Source organism: Spodoptera frugiperda, chromosome 10 (genome assembly GCF_023101765.2).
Source record: "Spodoptera frugiperda isolate SF20-4 chromosome 10, AGI-APGP_CSIRO_Sfru_2.0, whole genome shotgun sequence".
NCBI lineage: Eukaryota > Metazoa > Arthropoda > Insecta > Lepidoptera > Noctuidae > Spodoptera > Spodoptera frugiperda.
The window spans coordinates 5445016-5472882 of NC_064221.1; the positions used below are offsets into that span (position 1 = coordinate 5445016).

The 27867-nt window shown below is 34.5% G+C and overlaps 3 protein-coding genes across 8 annotated transcripts in view; 2 read left to right on the forward strand and 1 right to left on the reverse strand.

Annotated features, from left to right (window-relative positions):
• Nucleotides 1–203: 203 nt before the first annotated feature.
• Nucleotides 204–804, forward strand: LOC118277308 (splicing factor 3B subunit 5). Its single transcript, XM_050696660.1, has 2 exons — nt 204–284; nt 423–804. The coding sequence occupies exon 2, from the start codon at nt 426–428 to the stop codon at nt 681–683; it is 258 nt and encodes an 85-aa protein (XP_050552617.1). The 5' UTR covers nt 204–284; nt 423–425; the 3' UTR covers nt 684–804.
• Nucleotides 805–1517: 713 nt separating this feature from the next.
• LOC118277309 (exosome complex component MTR3-like) lies at nt 1518–27829 on the reverse strand. Of its 3 annotated transcripts, none has more exons than XM_050696655.1 (5): nt 27689–27829; nt 2842–3195; nt 2644–2761; nt 2268–2427; nt 1518–2006 (listed from the first exon to the last, which is right to left on the reverse strand). In XM_050696655.1, exons 2-5 carry the CDS (start codon nt 3002–3004, stop codon nt 1524–1526), a joined length of 924 nt encoding a protein of 307 aa, XP_050552612.1. In that variant the 5' UTR covers nt 3005–3195; nt 27689–27829; the 3' UTR covers nt 1518–1523. The 3 variants fall into 3 exon arrangements, with proteins under 3 accessions (XP_050552612.1, XP_050552610.1, XP_050552611.1); XM_050696653.1 differs by having other exon boundaries at nt 2833–3195; XM_050696654.1 differs by having other exon boundaries at nt 2833–3189; nt 27689–27812.
• Nucleotides 3586–27867, forward strand: part of LOC118277307 (transmembrane protein 165) — a 53399-nt gene continuing 29117 nt past the window's right edge. The window contains exons 1-2 of one of the 4 annotated variants that reach the window (XM_050696652.1): nt 3586–3798; nt 7777–7909. In XM_050696652.1, coding sequence (XP_050552609.1) covers nt 3797–3798; nt 7777–7909 — 135 coding nt within the window. In that variant the 5' untranslated portion in view covers nt 3586–3796. Of the gene's footprint in view, nt 3799–3837; nt 4034–7776; nt 7910–27867 lie in introns of those variants that run through there. The other 3 variants (XM_035596039.2, XM_035596042.2, XM_035596040.2) reach the window with 3 other exon arrangements.

A 27867-nucleotide genomic window follows, 5' to 3' on the forward strand; every position in this document is an offset into this window, starting at 1 on the left:
CGAAAAATATCTGAATAAACATTGAGGAACTTTATCATATTATTATGTTGTAATAGCATAGTATTTATGAGATTTTAATCTACTAAGTGGCAAAATAAAATTTTATAATCTTGTTTTGAATCATAGACAAGACTATGAACATATAGATAGATGGCTCTTGGATGGCATTTGTGCTCTATGCTTTTCTTTGACGATTGTCAAATTGTCATTCATTCTGCTGATGTCAAATTATATCGACAAAATCAGTGTTTGTTGTTTGTTTTGGATTGTTTAAAAAAATATAGGTACGTGCAGACAATATTGTACTAATTTAACTACGCTCGAAATTTTTCAATAACTACACACTGTCAATAACTTTCAATACTAGCGAATTCTCAATTCACAATAAATACCAACTTAACCTAAAATGTTGTTTTTTACAGAAAATGGGTGAGAGATACAATATTCACAGCCAGCTTGAGCATCTTCAGAGCAAATACATTGGTACTGGGCACGCGGATACTACGAAATATGAGTGGTTGACCAATCAACATCGTGATTCGTGCTGCAGTTACATGGGACATCCCGACCTGCTGAGCTACTTTGCTATAGTCGAAAACGAGTCAAAAGCTAGAGTAAAGTTCAACCTTATGGAAAGAATGCTACAACCTTGCGGTCCTCCGCCAGAGAAGCCCGAAGATTAAGCTTCTATAGTGTATTTTAGTTTCTAAGTTCATTGTTTCTCTGCTGTGTTGTGGTGAAATACCTGATCTTGTATGAAGTGATGTGTAACTCTTATTTTTAAGTAAAGTGATTAATGCTTTACAGGTGTTTTAGATTTACTTGATACTAGCTTTGCTAGTTGACTGACTACATTCTCCTAAGCATGACAGTTATTTATTTATTATTTTCAGCCATGGTCGTCCCACTGCAGGGCAAAGACCTTAAACCATGACAGTTTCAATCTTATATCATGATTAACAGTTAATTTAGTGTAACTTTCGTGAGACATACTAAATTAATTATTATGTTATCGGCTTACTCACGTATTGTTTTGACGAGGAACTCGACTAGTTTCAAGCCATGCTAGAGGCTCATAGCAGCGCGACAATCGCCGCGTCGTGTGTCGCGGAATGCTGCTCATGAATATGAGCCTCTAGCATGGCTTGAAACTAGTCGAGTTCCTCGTCAAAACAATACGTGAGTAAGCCGATAGCATAATAATTAAGTTAATTTAGTCTTTATACTGCATCAGTAACTATTCATACACAAACTGAGTAATCCTAAGAACTGAATGTGAATTTTTAATGAATATCGAATTCAAATAGCACCTAGCTTTTTGGGGATATAGGTAAATGCCTTGTTACGGCACATCCTTAGGAAGTAATAATATATCCTAAAATTAGATAATCTGTAGACTACACACAGTAATATAACAGAGTAACTTACAATAACTGGGTAACTTCACACTACATAGCAATATAACAGAAGAGAGATGCTTAGAATAACAAGTTACACAAGTAAATAAAACACAGGAATAAATCTCATCCAGCATTTAATAGTTTTTTCCACTCCTCCATCTTGGAGTTTAAAGCCTTTTCCCTTTCATTGGCTTCCTCCTCTAACCGTTTTCTCTGGGCGAAGCACTTGAGTACATTAGCTACAAGCACTTTCTGGACAAGCGGTACAAGTTTCTCACACTCTTTTTCTAACACTTCCATTGCATTCGTAACACTAACAACATCCATTGATCCTATCTGAATAAAGTCTGATATTTGTTTCAATTCCGATAACGTTGACAGCGTAAGTAATCCATGATTAATCGGTGTATCTGGGTTTGTGGTGGCTAAGTACTCTTCAGCTTCGGTAGGGTCTACGAACATCTTGTCTCCGATGACTGCGACTGTACAGGATGTTATGATGTCGTACATTGGGACCGCAGCATCTGCTAATGCAAGGCCAGCGGCGTTTATTGCAGCTGATAGACATGCTCCATCGTTTTCCAGAATGTATATGAAGACATCAACCTGTGGATAAGAATAGTTTAGTTTAGATTAAATCTTTAGTAAGAGTTTTCTACTGGTTTCAGTCAGTGGAATATGTGAAAGGGAAACATTGTATGTAATGGAATTGATACACAAATTGTTATCAGTATTGTAACAATTGATAGCAGATAAAATTACCTTTAAATAATAATAAATACCTACACTAATAATGAAAAACTAATACAGTAGATATTAGAAGAAAAGGGTATTTGTTATATTTACCCACAACAAAAAATATTATACCTGATAGTTAGGGAACATATGTCTGCAAACAGAGGGCTCCAGAGCCTTCCTTAGTGCCACAGATAAAGCTTTCTCCTCAGCATCGGGAGCGTGCGGCCGCCGCCTACGCGGACACGAAAATGGCGCGAATTTCACCTCACAGAATATTTGACCAAGTTCACTGAAAATAATGTTATTGTAGGTTAATTTGGATGAAGAATTTATTATTAGGATTTCCTTGATTAGTTTAGTTCTGTTTTTAATTGTTAAGCAATATCAGCAAGACGTAAAAAGAGTTTGTTTGTAAAACTTTTTGCAACTTACGCATCTCACTGAAAACTAGTTAAACTTCTTTGGGTATAGTGGATTTATAATTACAAGGTTCAAAATTAGTTACCTAAACTCATTTTGGTGGGGAATTTCTCGTGGATCGAACACAGAACAAACGACCTTTGTTTTCCGAAGTTCAACGTAAGCGGATCCCTTTGCCTGTGAAACCATGTCCGCTCTTGCAACTGAAATATAAAACTACGTTATAAACCCGCTTCTCACATACAAAACGTCATTATTATCAAACAGTACATACAAAACATACACATGCTACGCGCTTCGGATAAAGCGCGCCCGTCTTTACGAACTCCTTTATCGTCCAGCAACTCCTTGAAAAGTTCATCATAGCTCTTCACAAAGTCTTTAGTGAAACGTTTGTATGGTATACTGTCTTCAGGTCCATTGAATCTTCGGTAATCGAGAGGCATTTTGTTTAGTATTATATGATATTGTTATGAATACATTGACCCCTGCTTCGCATAACCTCCAAATTCTCTTCAATCACGACTAAGTGACAGTGACAGCGATTCGGTCAGCCTGACACAAAGTCACATATCTTTTCCGCGTTTTGTTTTCTTCCAGCAAATCAGCCATAACTAAACGTTGGTTCGTTCTGAAACTAAACCAATTCGTTGTTTATTTAAATGAAAAATATACTAAATAATTATTTCAATTAAAAATGCTATTTAAAATATGGCTAACATCTATTATATTATTCATCTAAACTAACACATTATTTACAACTTAAAAATACCAAAAAAAAAAGGAATAAAAACTAACTTAAAATATTTATATTATTCGTTCTGAATTAAAAAATATATTATTATCAACAATTTCATTGTTATTAGAGATACTGTCAGACATTATCACATATAACGACATAAACAGTGTTTTTTAAAACAGAAATTTCCTTTCGAAAGGGCGTTAAGTTTAAAGTTTTGATTTTCGAATTCCGTCTTTTCTGAACGGAGTGAAAGTAAATGACAATTTGGCGGTCGGCGAATCTCCAGTGTAGCTGTCAAGTCAATGTCAAGTTCTAAAGAAGTGAAGTGAAACGTCAGTTTCGTCTAGTTTATTTCGATTTCGAGGAAAAATGTCCAATATATTATAGAAAACGCGTATTGAGCCGCAGTTTATTATAACCGCTATGAACTAAAGTTATCTACGCATTATTTTTGTTATACAGTTTGGGTATCGACTTCCGAGTTTATTGAGAAAAAATGTAAGTACTTTTTGTCTGACATTCACGTCGACGGTCGAACGTTTGGAGGGTGACGTTTCAAAGCGTGTTACACAAAATTCTATTAATGTGAACAAGAATACAAATCGATTAAAAGGTTATTTATTTGCCCGATAGCAAATTGTCATGCCTAATTACTGAGCGTGGCTGTAACAAATATTAAATTTAGAAAAATATTCTAATTGGAATTTGTGATTGACATCGTGAATCTGGCTTAGTGAGTATGTTAGAAGTTGTTATCATATTATTATAGGGCACAAGTCACGCCAGTTGCTTGTGTATATGTTATGTGCCTGTTTTACCATTACAAATTGATATTCCAGCCCATTTTATTACTATACAATATGACTTGCCTTTGGTTATTGAACCAGCCTTGCTTTATGCAGTGAATTAAGCAATAGTTATTTAATTGAAGTTCTTGACGTAAAACTTTTAGTATAACATTAATATAATACATGTATAAATAGATTATTTACAATTTCATACGATGCTCTCCAGATGTTTTCAATTCAACCTGATAATATCTGATACAGACACAAAAAAAAAACTTAAACAATATAATACCCTATCTAGTCTACCTAATAAATAAAATTAAAATGTCTGTTTGCAATATTGAAATAACTTTTTATTACATGCATGTGAAAATAAATACAATACATACATCACATTCTTTTATGCAGAAAATTTGACTACATTGCCAACACAGGCACAAAAATATCATATACAGATTAAAAAAAAATAAACAATCATTCAGAACAGATACAGGTGGTTTCATATCTATAGGTGGCTAGCTAAATCAACCAGTGACATATAAGCTTTAGTTTTCAATCAAAAGCCAATACAATTTACTAGGTACAACATTGTAACAATAGCTACTGTCTGTACTGAGTCAATATTTATTTTCTTATTTGCATACAAAGTTCTTTTGCTAACACTACCTATACCTTGTTATCAATTAAAAAAAGAAACACCTGTATATAGTCAATACTATTCAATAGTTGTTCATTTATTATACTATTTATAAATTTAATTTATGATTACTTGATTTAAAACATATTTTTTTATTAACTTATTAGTAGTGAAACTGTCTACCCAACTGTAATTTAAAACTGTTTACATTTTAAACAATAATTTGTGTACTGACCTTGAGTGTCAATTAGACTTAAAATATGTTTGTAATATTTCATATCATGTAAGTGATTTTTATTTAAAACTTTAAAGTACAGTTTCACATGGGAATATTGTATAGTGCCATAATGTGCACCTCTGCCTACCCTTTCTGGGATAAAAGGTGTGATGTTGGAGTGGGAGTAAAAGCCACTGTCAAGCAACAGGTTTTGAGTTTAATTCCTCGTGTGGGAAATTCTTATTGGAGTTTATTGGTAATGTGCACCTCTGTTTACGCCTTCAGGGAATAAAAGGCGACATGTTATGTATACAAAACGTTTTGAAAATTATTAACTACTAAGCATCCATTAAACATACAAAAAATAAAAAAGCATATAATTAGTAGGTTTATACTACAAAAGAATTAAATAATATATCTTTAAAACATCCTTGAAAAATCTAAAGTGTTTGTCAGTTACTAGTTACTTATAATTATAAACCAGTTCTAAATTCATGAGTTCGGTTTTATAATTACCTTTAATCTTGTTTTTACTAAGACCTAAAGGATAAATATAGTACACTTCAAAATAAGCCTTATTGGGCTGAGAATAAAACAGAAAATGGGTAATTTTTACAAAGTTCTACTTTGGAATAGGTATATCAAATTTTTTATTAGTTTCCTTAATAGTATTCAAGGTAATGCCAAAAGAATCTATCTAAATATCTTAAAACTTCTATGCTATCAATTGGCAAAGTAATTGGTGAACAAATAATAAAATAAAAAAAAGCCAACATCCTAACAGAGTATCTCTTCCTTTTTTGAAGTTGGTAAAAACTATATAGATTATTTATTTTAATACTTCTTGCACATACAAAATACATACAAATATGTATATTATGTAACTAGGCAGTTTTATGGCTTAAGCATTTTCTTACGGTCTATGTGTAATATTTTTATGACACTACATTATATTCAGTTACAATTTTATGAGATTTCTGTGTGGGACACATAAAATGGATTTGTTTAAGCATGCTTTTCCACCAGATAATTATGTGTTATGCTATGTTGCTGTGGATGCGTTTGGCTTCTACCAATCATATGCATTGGTACACATAGCATAGCACTGATGGAAATGGGCTCATCTAAGCTATGGCTTCCCTACTATTGACATCTTTCTCACACAGCTACATAGCTTAGTATCAGCGGAAACAGTCACATAGTTTCATAGTGTAACTATTACATCTTTGTAGCATAGTTTCACATAGCACATCTCTCGTAGAAAATCATCCTAAAACATAATCAAGGCTAAACTAAGTAACCACAGATTCATGGCAGTAAACCATTAAAGTAATGATCCACATGACATTATGTATAATAAGCCATTTGTCACAAGTATAGGTATAATATGCTATGGACTTAGCTATGACTAGTTACATTAATTACTGATTAGACTTATGTAAAACTGAATAGGTAATTATAGTTATTCATGATAAAAACTAAATGCATTCTTTGTTGCATTGTCCTTGGGTGAAAACTTGGCGTTGTATTTGCCTATAAAATGTAAAATTCGAACTATGCTGGTTAATTCAAATTATAAATGGTATTGTGGGTTTTTTACATTTTATTTCTTAAACTGCTCAATAAATTTCCTGTAAAATGATAATACATCCATTACTATCCTTTGCAATGTGCAGTCGAATAAAACTAAAATTGAATGCTTATCAATACAAAGTCATTAGTTACATACCTATTTATTTATATGTGGTATAAAGCTACCAGTAATACCTTGAACAATTTTTATGATTCATTGTTTTTACGCCTGTAAAATATTATTATTGTTAATTGATTCTCATGGCCCTTGGTTCAAATGTTGGAATGAATTGGGTCCAAGGTTATAGAAGGCTCGCTATTACGGCGCGGTTTCACCCACTCTGCTCGGCTCCCTTTGATTGTAACGTGATATTTTATAATCTTCCTCGGTAAATGGACTATTCAACAAAAATAATTTTCTAATCGGATCGGAGTAGTTACGGAGATTAGCGTGTACAAACAAACAAACGATCTCTTCAGCTTTATAGCTATAATAGTATAAATTAAATATGTCCAACTACTTATAGAGATAGTTGTGGTCAAACTGTAAAAAGAACAGTAACACTAACAATACAATAGATTTTTAGTTTTAGTTCTGCTTATACATATATTTTTTAACATTCTTTTCTATATAAAAGAACAGTAACCTTAGTAGTTAGTTACCAGTTTGCTTTACGTTTAAAGTAATGGGAACGAGAGTGCATTCGGCGTTCTGATTGGCCGGGTCGAATAAACCAACCAATCAGAGCAGAGGGAGAATAAAACAAACTCATACCAACGGAAACGTCCAGTGCACTGCACAAATAAAAAAAAACTCCTATATACCGAAGAAAAACAGAATTTAACCCTGAATCTCATGTACATGGTGTTACTATAGTTAGTACATAAAACTTATCTAATCTAGACATTTGCTAAACACTAAGCTAGCTGTAATTAGTTTCGGTTGAGTGACAGTATCAATATGCGTCGATAGCTGTACCAGAAACCATTAAATAGATAGCAGGAAATATCTACAGGCAAAATTAGAGTACACAATAACCCGAAACTATGTTCTAATACTTATTTCGTATGGAATAAAGTCGAAATGATTTAAAAGATCTTACGATATTAGAAAATGAGTCATGTTTCCCTAGCTTAGAGTTGAAATTTCACTGAAGTTTAAACTTAATCATCTGCCGACAGAAAACTGTTGAGGGCAAATCCTCGACTATCGTGGCTCATAATGTATAATAGCTAATAATTCCTAAAACCTAAATTTCCAGGGTCAAAATGCTGAAGAAGCGGTCTGTCTGCCTGGCGCTGGCCGTGTTCCTGGGGACAGTGGCGGTATCCGTGGCACAGGGCCATGCTCCCGTGCCGCCATCACCAGACCCTTCTCCAGCTTCCACTACACCGGTATGTGCATACTTTAAGATCATATTTTGCAAAAGAATATAAAGAGTAGCTACAGTCCAAAAATCAGTCATCAGATCGTCTGTGGATATCCGTCACGAGTTTGTAATCAGACGAGCAAAAATCTGATAATAGGTTTTATAAAGAATGTAAGTGTTGTGGATTTGTGGAACGTTGTAGAACCACCAAAAAATGTGATATGACCTTTAAGGTAAGAGTCCACAGACCCGCATCGTACGCATCGCACGCAACGGATTTTAGTTTACCTTTAGCGAGATTAGGGCAGCTGTTCCATAAAAAAACTGACATTCAGTCGACTCTGGTTAAGAATTAAATTCAGTACTGACCCTAACCTAGTTAAGAAAAGGCCGAGAGAAAGAAATAATTCATAAAAAGATAAAACTAGGTACCTAATACTATGCGCAAATAGTTTGCGCAAGAACAGGCATTGTGCGGATTTATTTGACCATTTTCGTTGTTTCAACTTTGCGCTAAGTTTGTTACGTTTTTGATTCAAGTTTAATTTGTTCATACATTGTGAATTAGCTCAAATACTTGTAATAACTGTTTATTTAATTGAAACGATAAGAGCGCGGTGATCGTATCATTTTAAAAATAACGTTAGTTACTGATAAACGGTCATTGGTAATGACCTTTAAATTGATTTTTCCGACACTACATCACATCATGCATGATGTGTTGTTATCTAAACACGTTGCTATATAAGCTACAAGCTGTAGGGTTTCTTATGACAAAGTCACTGTGAAATATTTGTATACAAACCTGAAGGTGGCCACCCCAGCTTTATAATGTCTTAGATTCGTAGTATGTGTCGATATTTACTTTCATACAATTCTAAATTCTTATCCTAATTGTAACAAACACGACAAAAATAAAATTATACATTTTGGTCGAGTAGTTCGGGAGTTACGTATACGCTAACATACATTGCGGTTAATGAAATTGGAAATCCTAACTTCTGACTTTCCCACCACCGAACTAATGTAATATTTTATTACATCCCGATATAAGTTCATGTATTTTCACGTACGAGTATGTATGTGTATTTTCCACCAGACGATAGCACCAAAATAAAACGATGACTAATTCTGTTTTACATCCGTTTATAATACGTCAATAGTGACGAATTTATGAGATAGACTACATTTTTATCACAGTATTTACTGTAGCAGCCACTTCTAAAGAGGTTTTATTTATTTATCTGAAACAGTTACTGATTAATTCGCACTAATTAGAATTTCTTTTATAATATATTCATTGTAGTTCTCATCTCATCATCATATATAAGACACAATAGAAAACACATTGTGTCGTGGGTGGACCTGCTTTTCGGCATATCACGGGTTAAAGGCTATTTTTCCTATATCCCTAATGCTCTTAGGCGTCACAGTTTACATGCATTCATATATATAACCTCATGCCTTTCTCCCATGGGTGTAGGCAGAGACAATGAAACGCCAATTGCTACGAATCTTACACACCTCTTTCGCTTCATCAACAGTCATCAGTCTTTTCATGCATGCTCGTCGGTTAAGGGTACTTTTAGTTATCGTCACAGAGTATATCTCCGAAATGGCTGTATCGTTCACAGAAACAATTTGTACCTAGTTCTCTGATAAATATTACAAAAAATCTATTATTTATTTAAGATTAAATATAAAATTGCCTGATAACAAATTCAATTCTCATTAAACTCATTTATTGTTTTAGTTTTAACATGTTTATACAGGGTGTCCCTGAAATCGACGTCCAACAGGCACCAGATGATCGGCAAGGTTCCAACTGTTATTAGAAAAATATAAAAAAAATTCTAAGTCCTATAGTTTTTAAATTACAGTGACTTATGTGTTATCCACGAAAAAGTACACCCTGTGCCAGTCTTTTGACTCTTGTTGCCACAAATCTTTATTTTTTCGTCTGTAGTCTTCCTTACATTATCCTGAGTAGTGCTCCAGTAATATGGAATCATAAATTCTTAGCCAATTGCTTTAGATTGGAAAACATTGTCAGTTTTAGAGGAACCAAATACTCTGAATGAAATTTTCACCTTACTTTAAATGACTGTACTGAATAATTTATGTATCGCACTAGTAGTGGCAAATTTCACCAAAGTTGGCGCATTTAATAAGGATTATAAAATGGTATAGCACTTTGCACATTATTTCTTAAATTCGACACAAAAAAGTTTTTTCAACGAAACTCCGTTTCGATGAATTTATTTGAACTTACTAAAATTTATTTTAGTGTACAGTAATACATAACAGTTGGAACCTTGCGGATCATCTGGTGCCTGTTGGACGTCGACTTCAGGGACACCCTGTATACTTGACCACCAACACATTAAGATACTCCAATCAGTTGACGATTTACAACTCTATTTTAAGAGCATTAAAGTTCAAAATGTTTTAATGACATTCTAAATTGTGTATAGTTAAACCCGCATGTGCGGAGATGAAATTGACAACTTATTTTCGACTTTAAAACAATAAGTTTAAAGTTGTAAATGGGTTAAAGATTGAAGTAATTTGGTATTTTTTTTATCAATAGTTTTTTTGCTGTTATTTTGACTACTGTAGTATGAAAGATAAGTTATTTTGTTACAAGGTTGTGTCAAGAAACTCATTAATGTGTCGTGGACCTTAAAGTTATAATAAAATGTAATTGTTTGAAGGTTCTGTGCTAGTTTCTAGACTTTTTTATAGTATTTTTGTATTGTATTAATATTTAGTGCTCATTTCTAAGATTTATTTGTTTTGTTATGGTGACTTATTGCACTTTTTATGCTAAAAAGGGCCGGGTTTTTTCCGAATTGCGAAAGCAGAGATTTTGCTTCAATCCTATTAAATCCCTTGTAATAATGATTGACCATACATTGACTCTCTAATTCTGAACTTTGATATAATCTAATTAAAAGAATTATTTTTTCCAACCCTCAGATATTAATTTGTAACTTTTCTCGACAATATTGCTCTTGCAACCACTTCACCAAGGACGCATTTGATACTTTGTAAAAAAAAGTAGTACAAAAGTATCTTATTATCTTAATCTAGTATTTAATTACACAAAACCATTCTTAACCACACAGAAATAAAGTCCGTTATCAATAACATAATTATTTGGCGCCACTGTCTACGCGACATGATTAAAATTGAGCGGTAACAATTGGAACTACGACGTAGCCGCTGCTACGAACGGCTACGGCGACTACGCTGTGTTACGAGCAATAAGTTCGCGGATAATCTAATAGGTGGCGCTACTCGTGTTAAAAGTTTTAATAATACAATTCTTAAACGTTTGAGTGTGATTTTAGCACCCCTTTGATTTATAATTCTTGATTATTTTTTTTACAGATATTTAGTCATCTTTAAAATTAGACTACAATTATGTTTTAGATTTCCACATTAATATATCTGGAGAAAACACATCGTGTCCTGAATTCGAGGTTTCAAGTGCGATGTCCGATTAGGCAGTGTATTCCGAATTGAGGACATTTCTAGTGCCTGATATATAACTATCGATACCCACATATCGATACTTATAGATCGAATGGGTAAACTGGGTATAAATATAGACAGAATGGGTGTAGCCACTCTCCTAATCAACACTGGATAGATAAATTGGCTATTCCATACTCGTAATGTAGGTAATTGAATTACGCCTTCGATCATAAGATCAAGAAGTGTGTATATGATTATACCGGAGTATACCGGATCAGTTACTTTAGGCCATACGATTCCGGAGCTGCGGACCACCTAGCGGGTTTACCAGGGCTCCGGCTCAATAAGCAGGAGTAGGAAAGGGGTAGTTTATAGTCAGTAAGAGTCTGACACTCTCCCCCCTCTCGCCTCGTCCAGGGCGGGAGAAGTCATTGGATGATTTTCACCCTCAAAAAAAAAGGTTATACTAAAATTTTGTATAGCCTATAACAAGCGATTAACAAGTGAACTTTTGTGAGAGAACTTTTCTTCAATGGAGAACTATTCTTTTCTTTTGAAGTACTAATAGCCATGGAAAAGTGAGTGTTATCTACACTTGTTAAGAATTCATATTTCACTGTCGATTCAAAATCGAAATCATGACATATTTTCCTTAATACAACAAGGACGCAGCCCATTTTTAGTGTATTTTTCAAAAAGAACAAGGGAAAAGAACAAGAAAAAGAGCTGCTATATTAAACTTGATTTCTAAAAATACTAATCAAAATACTACCGAAGAACTGCATCTATTTTAGTATCTACGTATATAAAAACTAAAAACAGTCGTAACTACGTATATAATCTGCATTCAATCATATTTTTATATACCACACAGTGGTGGCCTACGTGAGAATATTTTTATAGCTCCACTGCGGTCAAAAAGGTCGTCAATAGAAGTAAAAAATGGGTGATGTCATTCATTTCTAACACTATACGTTTTTGGAACGTTTGATCCTGGTTTGTTTATCAGTTAAACAATGTTTTTAATTTTACTATGAGAACCGTGTGGTTAATGCAGTAGAATAAAACATTTTGTTAGAAAAGAGTAGGGTATACCTACTCTTTTCTGCAGGCATCGTGATAACTGACAATATACAGGGTAAGTCAAACAAACGTGTACTTTTTACGTTTAACGAAATCCAAACGAGACCGCGTTCGGCGCTCTGATTGGCCGGCTCCAATGAAACACCCAATCAGAGCGCCGAACGTGGTCTCGTTAAACGTAGAACAAACTTGTACTAAGCCTTCAGGTGTAGTACAAAATAGACCAGTATCTCAAATATCTTTAAAGATAGTTCCGCAGTGGACTACCGTAGGTTGTTGGCTGATGTTGGAAATATATTGGTGAAAAGTATATTCTTTCGCTTCTTAGTTTCACTGTCGTCCTCATTTATATATGTTCTTGTGGTGTTGTAGTCGACAATCCATTGTCATTTTAATCGGTTCTTTACCGCATTGAGGAAAACCACATAGAATATTCCAGTATTTAAATTTTATTACGGTTATGAGATAATTCTAAGATGAAGCACAATGAATAAGTAACTACCTAATATTTATGTTTGCAATTGTGTGTAATAAAGGTTTTTTTTTATGGAATAAGCCGGTAAACGGTGCCGCCGCCCATGGACACTTGAAACATCAGAGGCGTTATAATTTACAAGTGCGTTGCCTGTTGGGGTTATCAATTTAAGTGTTGTTATCGGGGATTGCGAAAATTGAGAAGGGGGTTAATTGAGCCTCCGGTAACCTCACTTACACAACGTATTCTGTGAGGCCGAATAGGCTGTGCTGAGCCGAGGTGCTGAAGCATGGCTATCCCACATTATTACCTATATTGTAAAATCGTTTTCGTTAAGACTTGCCACAAAAATAACTATTGATTGAAAGTTAGCACAGATATAGAATGTAGTCTAGGATTACAGAGCCTACTATCAATCTCAGAAACGCCACTAAACTTACTGACAAGTTATTTTCGTACAAAAATCATTATGGCTTGATGGCTACCGCACCTACAACCTCTAACCTTGACTAGCTTTTAACCGTGTGGCATGAGCATCGTAAGCTTTCCTACTCATGTTATTGCTTTTAGCCCAAAATTAAACCTTCGAATATGTAATCACTACCAAACTATACAATGACCAGTAAAAAGTAATACCACTGATATTACTTACAAGAGTACTGACTCTTACTGCCACACTCAGAGTCAATTAATGGCTACTTAATGCCCGGTTTCTGAGTTACTTTTATCCACAGTTTATCTATTCGTTTGCGCTATTGCTTCGATAACCTATGAATGTGCGTTTCTGAACAACGTAGTGTCAGTTAAACTCCGAATAAACTTCGATTAACTTAACTGACCAATGCGCGCCGTTTATCGGTTCCATAACTTTATTTGACGTTTCATTCTGTGACATAAGCTACATAAACTTTTATGTTTATACGTATTATTTAAAACTATTATCAGTGAAAACTAAATATTTTATATTATATTAGCATCTTGAATACCAGCAGTTCATCAGAGTCTGACGTGGAAGTACTGGAGTTAATTTCGAATATATCAGTATCCCGAAACTTACGAAGTAGGAGAAATCCTTTCGAAATACATATTTTCTTATGAAGAATTTAAATTGAGATATCGTTTTGAGAAGAACACTGTAATACACCTCAGTGAAATCATCAGCCCTGCTCTAACTCTAACTCAATGATATTATATACTAGCTTCCGCCCGCGACTCCGTCCGCGCGGATGTCGGTCTCGCGTGGAAGTTTTATTTCTCCATTTTGAGTAACTCTGATAAGATGTCATTATCTTATAAATATCTATTGATTGGACCCAAATACGGCGAGGCCCATAATAATTAAGGAGATCCCTCTATTGAGCTACTGCTGTTGAGCTCGCGTTCTGTAGAATAAAACTGAAAAATAAAGATTTTTTTCTACGTATTTTTCAAGGATAAAAAGTATCCTATTTTATGCCCAGGATAGTAAGGTATAATTATACCAAGTTTCATCGAAATCGAACCGTTAGTTTTCACGTGATGCCTGAACATACAGACAGACAGACAAAAAAAAATTACATATTTGGGTTTGGTATCGATCCAGTAACACCCCCTGCTATTTATTTTTTCAATATTTTCAATGTACAGAATTGACCCTTCTACAGATTTATTATATGTATAGATAATTGGTAAAACCTCATTGCTCTAACTCCTAATGAGTTTGATAGTATATTTTTTAAAGAACTGTCAGTGATGTTGTTCATGCAGCCGCTGTAATTATAATTATTGTAAATAATAAATAAAACTATTTGTGGCCACACATCTAATAATAATTAAATTAATATAAAATATTTCATAATAATTTACAACTAATTTAATTGATAAAATTAATTTTAGTCGATACTTTTTTATGAGACCCACCTAGTGGCGTAATAAGGAACTAACTATCGGTTTCATAGTTATATAACGGCTCTTCGCGCATTCAGAAACGCAAGAATAGGTAACCGAGGTTTATCTTTTCCATAACTTTATTGAATCGATAGTTAGTGACAGTATAACTGATACCTTCAGAAACCGGGCATAAGTCGTTCCTTAGCAATTGTTTTCTATACAAAATCACATTAGTACAAGTTTGCTTTGCGTTTAAAGTAATCGAAACGAGGGCGCGTTCAGCGCTCTGATTGGTCGGTTTATTCGAGCGTCGAACGCTCTCTCGTTTCAATTACTTTAAACGTAAAGCCAACTCGTACTAAGGGTACAGGTAGCGTATAGGTACCTCTGGAGTTTCAGGTGTCCATGGGCAGCATCGATTGCTTACTATCAGGTGATCTGTCTGCTCGTTTTCCGGCTTATCCCATAAAAAATCCAACAATTTTGCGTAGTATTACAGATTGCTAATATGATTTTACAAGTGTCCACTAGTAATATTGTTTGTCCTTATCACAAGTGGGTTTAATCAATCTGGGTTAGGTATTTATTTGGCCTAGGCTCAAGAGAAACTAACTTTCCACGTATATTATGAACGGTATAATCAATATATTTTACTTTTTATACAACTATCAAAAATAGCAAAACTATATGAGTAGAGGGCGCTCTAAGCGGCTTTAAGGCACCAAGTGTTAATGAGAAATTAAAACGTAAGTAGTCATAGTAAGTCGCAATCGTATAAAGGGGCCATGTTTTTTTTTTCTAATAGAATAAAGAATATACCTAAGCGTGTTATACCAACCCATTGAATGGGAAGATCCCATTCATTATAAAATATAAGTAAGTACCTTATGATGAAAATTGTAAAAAATAACAATCACGTGTGTAGCGTTTTTACCTTTCTCGACGGGAATTTTAGTAATACAATTGATTTTCTATCTAATTACGCTGGTACCTAGTTCTATAATAGTTATAACTAATAGATGAATGAAGATAAATGGTGTGATGAAAGAAAAATCGAGGCCGGCTGCTAATATAAAAAATCGAGTATTATGGATTTAAAAACATAAAAAGATCGAAAGATCGTGGATCGCGTTCGGTTATTAATTTCGTCTTTAAAAAAGTAAGGCCTCCACAGAGCTACTTACTACCTATACCAAAAACCACAAGTATTGCTTTAATACCAACATTAAGTAAGTATGATAAAAAAAATGTTATCGGACATTAAGGTTGCTTTTCCACCAGAGGCTATGCTACGAAGATGTAATAGCTAAGCTGTGAAACTATGTGACCGTTTCCACTATGTAGATGTGCGAGGAAGGTGCGCAGCTCGAGTATGCAATGTATCGATAGTAGGGAAGCCATCCATAGTGCGCATCTTTCCATATAAAAAACAGCTTAGCTGAGTCAATTTCCACCATTGCTAAGCTATGTGTACCAATGAATGTGATAGGCGGAAGCCAAACGCATTCACAGCAATGTAGCATTGCACATCTCTAGTGGAAAAGCACCTATAGTCTCCAAGCCACACTAGTTTGTAGTTTCATTGATCCCATTGATCATTGATCACGCGGTGAAATAATATAATCAATAATATCTCACGCCGGTCATCTGCGAGGCCGTGGAGCATAGCATATCTCTGGTGGAAAAGCAACCTTGAACCATGCGAAAAAAGTATGTTTTCCCACTCGCTTTGTTTATTTTCGTATCTTCGAAGAGATGAATGTTTTTATAATGTCCGTCCAAAGGTTTATGACTGTGTGTGAATTGAAATTGTATTATCCAATGATTGCTTACTTATTCTATCTTCGCGTAGTAGCAAAAAATTGTGGTTTTAAAGTCTTAGGTGCTTGTGAATGAAGCTGTTGTTGATTTTTAGAAGAAAAACTAATGAACTGTTTTTGTCTCCATAAGGCACGTGAAGATCGCAAAGTTGTTGCTTGTTGTCTTATGTTACGTATGAGTTAAAGAAATTAGATGTTTATGTCAATATAGAAAAGAGAGATTTAGTTTTTACCCGACTGCCAAGGAAGGGTTATGTTTTTCGCGCGTATCTTGTATGTATGAGCCTAATATTCTTTATTACCTCATTTCTTCGAAACGGCTTGATGGATTTCGACAATCAGGGTATCGTTGGATTCGTCTTAATTACCCAAGTGTTCTTAGATATGTGACGTAAAACAAAAACCAACATGGCGGCCGTGAGGCGCCCTAGAAAGGAGTAAAAAAAAAAAAATTTTTTTTTATTTGCTACAATATGGGTATCAAATTAAAGAGCTCATCATGAGGATTCCAAAAAGGTATATCACTGACATATAGAAAAAAAATACTATGTGCAATTATGTTCTTTATTATCCAAACTAAATACTCGTATAGGTACTACGCGACGCGATTGACTAGCGGTGTCTGAACTTAAAAGTGAAAAGTGATAATAAAAGTACGTCTTAACTAAATTATTTACAATGAATTTATTTATAAATAAAGGACTAGCGACCCGCCCTCGCTTTGCTGAACGTTAAATAAGGAATCTATCTACATAGTCGTTTACCTATAGCCCATGCGACGCGTCAACTGTAAAGACCGTTTTTTGTCTAAAACTAGTAGAAATTTTGAAACAGTGTAAATAGAAAATTTTATCTTCATTTAATGTAGAAAATTAATAGACTATTTAAAAGGATAAGGATTAATACTATTACGGACAAAAACCCCTCACAATAAAAGATCCAAAAAAAAATATTAAATAGTCCACACGACGAAAATTCTTTTAAAGAATTAGACCGTTTACGAAATTTGTAAATAGTAAATTTTACTGCCCTTAATCCTTCTTCTTTTTCTAATTCCTTTACTCTCTTTGTGTTACGCAATCAATCTAAAATAACTGGATCGACGTGTGTTATTTTTTTATTATCTTGGTATTGGAAGTAGTTCTCTCGTGTCGCGGGTGAAATCTTGAGAAACACATAGCCGTATTATAACTAACTAAAAAGTGTTAAATAAAAATAAATAAATTTAAAAAATTAAAAAACCCGACTGCATAAAAAACACTTTAAATAAAAACTGAAAAGTAAAAAACAAGCTTAGTCTTAAAGTGTAGATAGCAATGCTATTACCACAAAATTAAATAATTTCATAATCAATACACAAAAAATAATAATCTTATGCGAAACATAATTGAGTGCAACAGTCGGGACCCATATTGAATGATTTTAGTCTGGTTTATTTAATGGGTCCCGACTGTTACACTCAATTATGTTTCGCATAAGATTATTATTTTTTGTGTATTGATTATGAAATTATTTAATTTTGTGGTAATAGCATTGCTATCTACACTTTAAGACTAAGCTTGTTTTTTACTTTTCAGTTTTTATTTAAAGTGTTTTTTATGCAGTCGGGTTTTTTAATTTTTTAAATTTATTTATTTTTATTTAAGTTAATTTTTGAGAAGAATAATCACTTCGGTGTATCTTATGGCTTGTCGGAAACTGCAAGAAACATCAGAGTACGGGAGTAAAGTGCATACAAATGCGTTATTGCCCTGTAGTAACAGTCCATATGGTTTAACAGTCAACGAAAGTGCGCTCGGCGCTCTGATTGGTTGGTTCATTCGCGCCGAACTCGCTTTCGAACGAAAACGAATCGTTCGACGTAAAGCAAACTCGTACTAAGGGTACATATCTATGGATAGCGACTCACGGGTTCATTTTGATTTTATGTTCGTTAATTCTTAGGAAAAAACCCTGGGGAAGTAAGGAAATAGCATCAGGAATAGAACTGGGATATAAGCCAGCCAGTAAAAAATTAAATTTTTCCCTAACTTTAACATTGAATTGTCATAGATTTAATTGATGTCCCAACATTGTGTTTTACGTAAGAGAGACAAACATTGCTCGAAACGGATAATAATGTACCTATAACTAATTATGACACAACAGTTAAGAAACCTATTGTATTGACGTAAAAAGGACTGGGAAATAATTAGTGCTAGCCTTTGAAGAGATTCAAATTATGCTGCCATTGTTCTTGGTAGCCGATTGATGGTTATTGTGAATAATTCGTCTTAAGGATAGTTTCCATGCTACTGCATTAAGAAATATAGTCAAGTACCGGTCATATTTTTCAAGACTCTTAGTTTATCTTATTGAAGCATTCTCTAATTGAAGTCTTATGAGATGTTACTTACTTTTTGTGGAGTGAAAATCATCCAATGACTTCTCTCGCCTTGGTTGAGGTGAGAGGGAGTGTCAGTCTCTTATTGTCGAAAACTACCCCGTTCCTACTCCTGCTATAACCCGGAGCCCCTTTAACGAGTCTGATACACGTGTTAGCTCAACTGATATTTTGTCACATTACGTATGAAAAATATGTACATTACCGCCAACCCAATACAAAAACGAATTTTCTACTTTCTAGCTCATCAACCAAGTTATCATATCATGGAAACAATTAATCTAATTAAATAAGAAATAGTGGTAAAATAAGCAGAATATAAAACTGTCGTCGTTTTAATAAAAACAGTAGATACGTGCAAAACAATAATTACTAAAGACAGTAAAGAACCTTGGGCAGATAATGAGGCGAATAAAAAGAACGAGAACAAGGTCTGACGCCCAGTTTAAGGGTTTTATACGAAACTACATTAATTTTATATGACCTAAGTAGTTTGCTAAAAATAAATGTTGTTTTTTTTTTTAATTTTTTTCCACTAATTTTTTTAATAAGCCGGTAAACAAACAGGCGGATCTCCTGATGGTAAGCATACGCCGTCGCCCATGGACACCCGAAACTCCAGAAGCGTTACAAGCGCGTTGTGCGTTGCGTTCAGATGGCAATCACTCTCTCTCAAAAAATACTCACATTCAGCCAAATCTACTAGAGACCAAAAAAAAGAGGCTAGATGTTAAAAAATCCTAATTCTTCAAATTATATGACTGTTTTGGACGGTTCCCAGCTTGGGTGAGGCGACAGGGAGTTTTATTGGTTAAAAACCACCCCGCTCCTATTTCTGCTATAAGGTGGAGCCTCGGCAATCCGTTAACTCTTCCGCGGCTCCAGAAATTAGAAGGCTAGATAGAAAGCCTGATCCATCAAAAATGTAATAAGAGTTTAATCAAATGAACTCGTTAGATCTAGCAAGATTATTAATGCGCTAAGACTAATTATAATTATGCGATTCACCTTCAATATCAGACTGTTTTTATACGAACTAATAAATTAAACTTGACTTCGACTTTGCTTCAGATAATGACCTATTAAATAATAAGTTTTGTTATTATATCACTAAAACAAAGGGAAACAGTGACTAAAAATAAAATAAAAATCCATTAACATTTAATTGAGCAAAAAGATATGATAATTCGAATCATGTAACTGATATTATTCGATAAAACTAATTAAATCCTTAATCGAATTGAAGTTGATATTTTATCGATTGTTATGGAATGTAACGGGTGAAAGTAAAGTCTTTAATATTAAATAACACACAATGTTGTGATAATATTATGTTGATCGAGTTTGTGAATTTTTATAAAATCATTGTTTGTTTTTTTCCTTCTTTAAAAAGGTTAAATTTGGTAAAACGCACACTATGTAACACCGTTTGCGATGATCTTTTACAATAGAGGGCGGGCCTATTCCGATTCGACACGCGAATGTGTATGTCTTTCTATTTTATATATGTTTATTTTTAAGAAAACCAAAGACTTCATTATCTGTCTATAACTGAATTGTAATTATACAATCTCATTTAACTATGATGTTTTGGTTAAGGTCATTGACATAAGGGTCGGCAAAGCGCATGTAATGCTCCAAGTGTTGCAAGCGTTCATAGGCCACCACTTACAATCAGGTGGACCGCGTGTTTTCTTGCTACCGTTTGGTATAAAAAAAAAAACATATACTCTATCTCTAGCACCCAAATTAGGTACCGAACGATAAGTTATTGACTGACTTCAGAATACAACCAAATCAAAACAATAAACACACATTGGTAGTAAAATAACGTACCAAGTAAGTACGTTATGCTAACACAGGTACGCCAGCAAGACAACCTACCACTTTCTGTCATATTCCTTTATTCGATTTTAAACTTTATTTGGTTTTGCTATAAAGTCGATAATCCTAAAGTAGGTACTATAGCCTAAGGGCCACCTGCCACTTTTTGTCAAAATCTAATACACGATTTTTAACTTTCTTGGTTTTGCTATAAAGTCGATAATCCTAAAGTAGGTACTATAGCCGAAGAGTAACTTGATTTGCTGGTGTTTGTACATAAACGTAAGTTGTTTACAAACAGATTAAAACCTAGGACGCCTAGTCGATTTGTAGGACGCGGCGCACACGCAGCGTGTCACCGACCGCACGCCGCCCGGTGATAGATGGCCGCGTTACGTGCGATACTTGTCAATTTGTTTTTATTATGCCAATGCATTTTGCGTGTTATGAAACTGCGGGTGAATGCACATCAACATGTACTTATGTATATTGTTTAATTTTTGTTCAGTAGGTTTTATATTTTGTTACTTTAGCTGCGTGAAATTCTAAGGTTTTCGGCCCTATCTTCTAGTATAGTTAAAATCATTAAAAAGCAAGATTTTTAGTGGTGTAGGAAAAAGTTTTTAAAATTGGCCCCTTTTATGGTATAAGCCGGTCCACGAGCAGCCCATGGACACCTGAAACACCAGAGGCGTTACAAGCGCGTTGCAATTTAAGGGTTTTTGGGGAATCGGGGACTGACCCTACATTTTCTTGGTCATAACATACAAATACAAACAAACAAGCAAATACTTTCTCTAGAACAATAAAGTTGATAATTTATTGCGACTTCTGTCGATTAGGACCTTATTTGAATATTTATATTGATATATTTCAAGTTTTTAACAACTATCCAACCATTTAAAATTTTACTAGCTATCTTTTTCGACCAAAATTTGTTCAATGTACTCTACATATTTAGGAACCGAAAATCCAAAATGATGCGGATGGGGAAAGAACATCACCCACGCTTAGTACAATTTTGGTCTAAATTCGAAAGTGCCAAGATGCAAAACTATAATCATCTGTTAGTACTTGACCTAAGAGCTTTCGAATACAGCCCAAATTGGGTGATGCTCTTTTTAAATTTTGGTCGAGAATCATTAAATATTAATTTTCACATAGAAACAAAAAGTAATTAGTTTCAATTTCGCATACAAAATGCGAAAGATCTTCTCATAGTTTTACAAATGTAAACAAATTACGTAATTATTTTTTATTTTCTTGGTCGTCTACATATTTATGACTATAGGTCATTGTCCGTCTAATATATAACGCAATAAGCTTTTAGGGTAATTGTAAAGTGATATTGTGTGTTTACAAGCTCATTAGATGAACGATTAATACCAAGATTAATGTACCAAGATTAGTTTCGAATAAGTTATGGACAGTGTAAAACCGTATATTAAATAGTTGGTATGTGTTTAGATTCGATTTATTGTGGCTTGAAGTCTAAAAAGCGTGTTAATAAACAGTGTGTGGATCTATTATCTACTACATATCTATAAAAAATGGTGCTCAAAAATGGTCTAGATAAATACATACATCGATGGTCTTCCATAGGAAGTTTAATTTTCAATCTTCTTCCTTCTATCATAATGTCTATTGTTTCTTCCACACCACTTTCACAAATCTTTTTGTACATTTAGCCCCTTTACGTATATTAATTTAACCCTCTTTGACGTAAGCCACGTCCGCCACACGCGCCCTCTACCGACGAAATAATACTATAAATCAGTTACAAAAGTAAAATAGCAAAATTAGGACTTAGATTTATATCTAGACGACAGTTTAGCGATAACACACGCACCAGTTAGGTAATATGGTCATAATATGGCTTAAGTCCAAGACTTTTTGACCTTGAAGTGACCGCTAAATGTTATAGCCTAAAAGTTCAGGTTATAGTCTATAACCAGAGGTTATTTGATACCTTTTGAACCGTATTTCGGATGGCGTAAGGCACTTATAAATGCCAGAAGTACTTATACATGGTGTAACCAAAATAATAAGTGGTTGAAACTACTTGAAACTGGTGATTCCTAATCGCTTTGCCAAAATATGTTGATGATTGCTTTACGAATACTTATGCTAAAATTGATTCTGTTTCCCGAATACTCATTAAAATTTTCTTTTGTTTGCCAAAATATGTCAGGTAAGAGAAAATATGTAACTGTATAATTATTTATATTAATCTTGATTTGAGGTTTAGTTGAGGTGTCCTTAAGGAAAATGCAGTTTAAATATTTGTTATCTTTCTGTAAGATACATGCAACTAATTAACTACATTGTCAGCTTTAACAGTTATACTTGAGGCTGTTTACGTACCATAAATTATTTGGTCCTTAGGCTCAAGATGTTTGTACATAGACAGCAATTTAGATTTGCGCGCATTGTTATCTACGTTTCGAAGGTAGCACTTTTACCTTGGTGGCATACGTGCAAAAATAGAATGACGTTGAGGGACAGACTATGTACACGACAAGTGAGTCGAAGGTAATTCATTAATTTGAGGAGGAGACGCTTGTTATATTCGTAGTGGAGATAGAAGAAAACATTTACATTTGTGCTCTACTCGTTATATAAGTTTTTAAACTGACATGGTCACTAACACTATAATTAGAACTTATGACGGGATATTTACCATGTTTATTGAATTTGGTGAGTTTCCGATATTTCGGCACTGTTGCAAGCGCCATGATCACGGATTAACTGGTTATATATAACTGTTATGTGTTAACTGTTATATATAACCAGTTAATACTGGTTATATATATATTATGTGTTAACTGTTATATATAACCAGTTAATCCGTGATCATGGCGCTTGCAACAGTGCCGAAATATCGGAAACTCACCAAATTCAATAAACATGGTAAATATCCCGTCATAAGTTCTAATTATAGTCTACTCGTTATATTTGTGACTGCCTCGTTGGCCGAGTGGTTGCATGTGCGACTACTGGGCAAGGGGATTGTGGTTGGGCTTTTTTCGGTTTTTCGACAATGTCTCACAATGTCAGTAGTAGCACGGAGTCTGGAAAAGTGCCCGGTATATGGCAATAGGCTCACCACAACATAAATGGTTAAAAGTGTGTGTACTTTGTAACGTGGCATGACGTGCCTTAATGTGCACCGTTGCCTACACCTTCGGGGATAAAAGGCGTGAAGATGTAAAAATAGATGATATGCATTAGTGTTGAACATTGTGGCACCAAATATAAACATTCCGTTTGTTTTTATACATTTGTTTTGACTGAACTGATTTAGTATTTAGCAGTAGGTGTTAGTTTATTCTTGGGTATTTGGTGCAGTATTTCTGTTGCGGATCCCGTAGGATAGTGAACATTGATGCATTTCTTGGAATTTGGAATTTCACTGTTACGAATCTGAGAAATAGCGTATTTTTATTGACGAAAGTCACAAACAAATCAACATTTCAAACGAACTCTATGCGAAAAGGTAATGAATTCAAACCGTCTACAGTATACCTAATATTCCCTCGGTATCGCGATGCTTTGTCTTTATCACACAACCTTGAACTTGTGGGCTATGTGGATATGCCAGTACAAAACAGTTTCCATGGAGACCAATGACCTTGGGAGGTAAGCCTACCCTCAAAATGACCGTTGAATAGGGTTTGCGTACACTCAACAGTCCAAAATTACAAGTCTCAGATAATGATTACCATTGTGAATCTCGTCGCGATTGTTGTGTTATAAATTCACGGTCACTGGTTACCTCACAAAGGTTTTTCTTCGAAATAGACTTTTATGTGCTTTAAATCAACTGTTTAAGAAGGCACTCTAAATAGAATTCTGGAAAGGTCTACATCAACATTAGCATGTTCCTAAATTGAGAAGATTTTACTGGTAGTGTTTTGACTGTGAATGTTTGCCAAGTATTCTAAAATGGATGGTATTGCATTTGCGTTAAATCAGACACATTCACTCTGTAGTCTCACCTTCATTCAGTCTGTTTTTAAATCGGTAGACATTGAAAGCAGCGGTTTCTGGCTTTTCTCTTCCTATTTATTCTAATTCAACATTCTCTTTAATTCTGATAGATTAGCTCGCAGAAATACATTAAAAATGTTATTTCTCTTCTTGCTTTCATGCAAACCTTCTCCCTAATGTAACGGAATTATCCGATTTGGTCCAACAGTTGCGGAGATATGCGTATACGTATATTCCAGATATTAATCTTTATTTAATCTTACTGCTCACAAAGCCTTTAGAACTCTCATTTTCACGTTTATTGACTAAGACAATATCAATGGTATTTGGACTAAGTCCGGTCGCGTCTTTACATTAGTATCGTTTGCGAAGGGCTTATAAAAATTACTTATTTCGTTGGGCTGTTCGTGCTACCGCTTCATTTATTAACTGAGGGAAATAACGATCACGGGAATGTAATTTTTGGAGGTCATAAAGGTGGTATTTTGATTAGAGGATGACTCATCGACTATTTCCACCTTAATTGTGCTGACCCATTTCTCTCATCGGATAATATTAGTTTAGCAAGTGTCATGACGTGACGTGGGGCTCTGTGGTGATGGGAGAATAGAATGTAAATGTTTTCATCCATACTCTTCCTTCGGACGTTGTTAGAGACGTCTAAGGGACTAAGCATTTGGCATAGAGACTGTGCAGCAGCGTTCTTTGAGAAACTTTACTCCCTTTAAACAATTATCTCTTAATTTGTCTGTCAAATGTCCAATAAAATATCAACAATGACTAAAATCCGAACATATTTTGATTTTGATGCAACTAATCGTGAGGGATTCCTAATCAGTTGACACGCCAGAACAACTACCGGACTTATCACTAGATAAAACTGATAACTCGTTAACGATACTTTAAATCGGTGGAATGCATTTTGTTATTCTCACTATGCTGTAATTGATTGAATTATTATAAACTAGGAACCTATCCCGGCCTTGCTCGAGACCGATTCTTTAATTTTCCCGGTGCATAAACCTTGTCTCGACTTTTTTTTTCATTGCTGAACATAGGTCTCCCCCAATGACTTCCAGGCCGGTTGGAAGCGACCTGCATCCAGTGGCTCAACTTATTGAACGCCATAAAAAAGAAATGCTAATGAGCTAATTGTGCAGTTCTTTCTTAATACATTCGTGAACATACATGTTATTCGGAGATGAAATTTTCTTAATAATAAAGAGTATTTAGGGCTTGTTTTCAAAATTTTCCTTCTTTTCTAATTATTTCCTTCTGCATTTTCTTGACTAAGCGTGTATAACACTGATTCTTAACCTGAGTACTGAATGTTAGTGTTTTTTGTGCGTAATAATGGTGATTCAAAATTCTTTGTTTGTCTTGTGGCTTCTGAGTCACCTGTCTGAACAAAGTTACAGAATTGGTCATCCAAATGTATCACGGTAGACGTATACAATCAGAAATGGTTTGTCCAAACAGTTTTGGCTTAACCAGTATACTTAGTACGAACGAAACGAGAGTGCGTTCGGGCCTCTGATTGGTTGGTTCAGTCTTACCGGCCAATCAGAGTTTCGAGCGTGCTCCCGTTTCGTTTCCGTTCAACGTAAAGCAAACTCGTACTAAGCGTACGGAGACTTACTACCGTACTCAGAGTCATTTAATAATTACGTAACAGACTCCTTAGCAATTGTTTTCGGAACAAAATCATTCCTAAGGCCACAGCAGTTAAATATTAAGTTTTATTCTTTGGTCCTTTTAACCGGACATGATTATAACAATATTTGGAAAACGCATTACCCCTCAACCTTGATAAATGTTAATTAGCATATAAATGTTATTGTGTACGCATGTAATTGCCACTGTATTGTGTACCCATTAAAATATCCATAAATGGCATTCATTGCTAGCTTTACGTTAATTTCTACAGTATTGGTTTCTATGAAACCGCATTAGTAAATAAGTGAATATAATAGATTTTGATTGTGAATTTTTTAAAGGTATATGGTGTATGGTAAAGAGACAATAGGTCTTAGGTAGAATTCTTCAAACAACTGACTCAAAATTTTGTGCTCCAAAGCCCATATGCTTATCAAATTCTAGATAGGAGCTTCGGAGTACGTAGCGGGTTTACGTAAGAGTCTGACACTCCCTCTCGTTTCGCCCAAGGCGCGGAGAGAAATGGAATGAATTCCCCCCTTAAAAAAAAGATAGGACATTTGACTATAGCTTATTTTAAGCTGCCCAAGGAGATGTTGGCTTATCAAGCGATGTCCTTATTAAATAATTAATATTTAAACCTTCAAATAAAATCACTAACATAACTTTTTGTGATTTAAAGGTAAAGAGAAGAGCGCAGAGAAAAGTCGAAAGCTTCCCTCTACCGGTAGATCTTTTTTTTTTAAATTGGACTAATGTATGTAGTGGCAAGTCTAAAGGATTGCTCATTGTAATCACGTATTATGAAGTAGTATTATCAGATTTCCATGTATGTAGCTGATAAAGGTAGATAATGTCAAACAAGATCTATTATAGAGGTATTATCATCTCTCTTCATCAACCAATAACTTGGCACATGACTTATGTCTTTATAATTAGTTCTGTCATCAAAATTAATAAAATATAATGAGCCTGCCAGACAGGAGACCGTCTGATATGCCATTCAATCTATTTTCACGATTTCCTCGCCACCCGTAGACGGACTGACGTCAAACAGCGCGAAAATGTTATGAACGAAAATATTTTGCGCTCACTCAAAACTTTTATCAAAACAAGGACAATTTAATCCATAGGCAGACGGTTTAAAATGTTCCAAAAATAATATATTCTGGCAATGACTCAATTTTATTTGTTGGGAAAATGTGTAGGTGTATATGTACTTACTTTTAGCTCCTGTAGTTGTGGTAGAAGTACTTAGTTTATGTTGTAAGTAGTCGTCGCGCGAAACACGAAGCGCGCGGTCGCGTGTTATCGCCGCACCACACTCGAACAACTGGCTCCGTCCATGACGAATATCTTTATGAAATATTTTATATTATCATGATATTTAAATGATAGTTTTA

Coding starts and splice junctions, on each gene's coding strand:
- LOC118277308 (XM_050696660.1), top strand. CDS start 426: ATGGGTGAGAGATACAATATTCACAGCCAGCTTGAGCATCTTCAGAGC.
- LOC118277309 (XM_050696653.1), bottom strand. CDS start 3,004: ATGCCTCTCGATTACCGAAGATTCAATGGACCTGAAGACAGTATACCA. Junction 2,762..2,832: donor GCGTAGCATGTGTATGTTTT/GTATGTACTGTT, acceptor TTTATATTTCAG/TTGCAAGAGCGGACATGGTT. Junction 2,428..2,643: donor CCCCACCAAAATGAGTTTAG/GTAACTAATTTT, acceptor CATTATTTTCAG/TGAACTTGGTCAAATATTCT.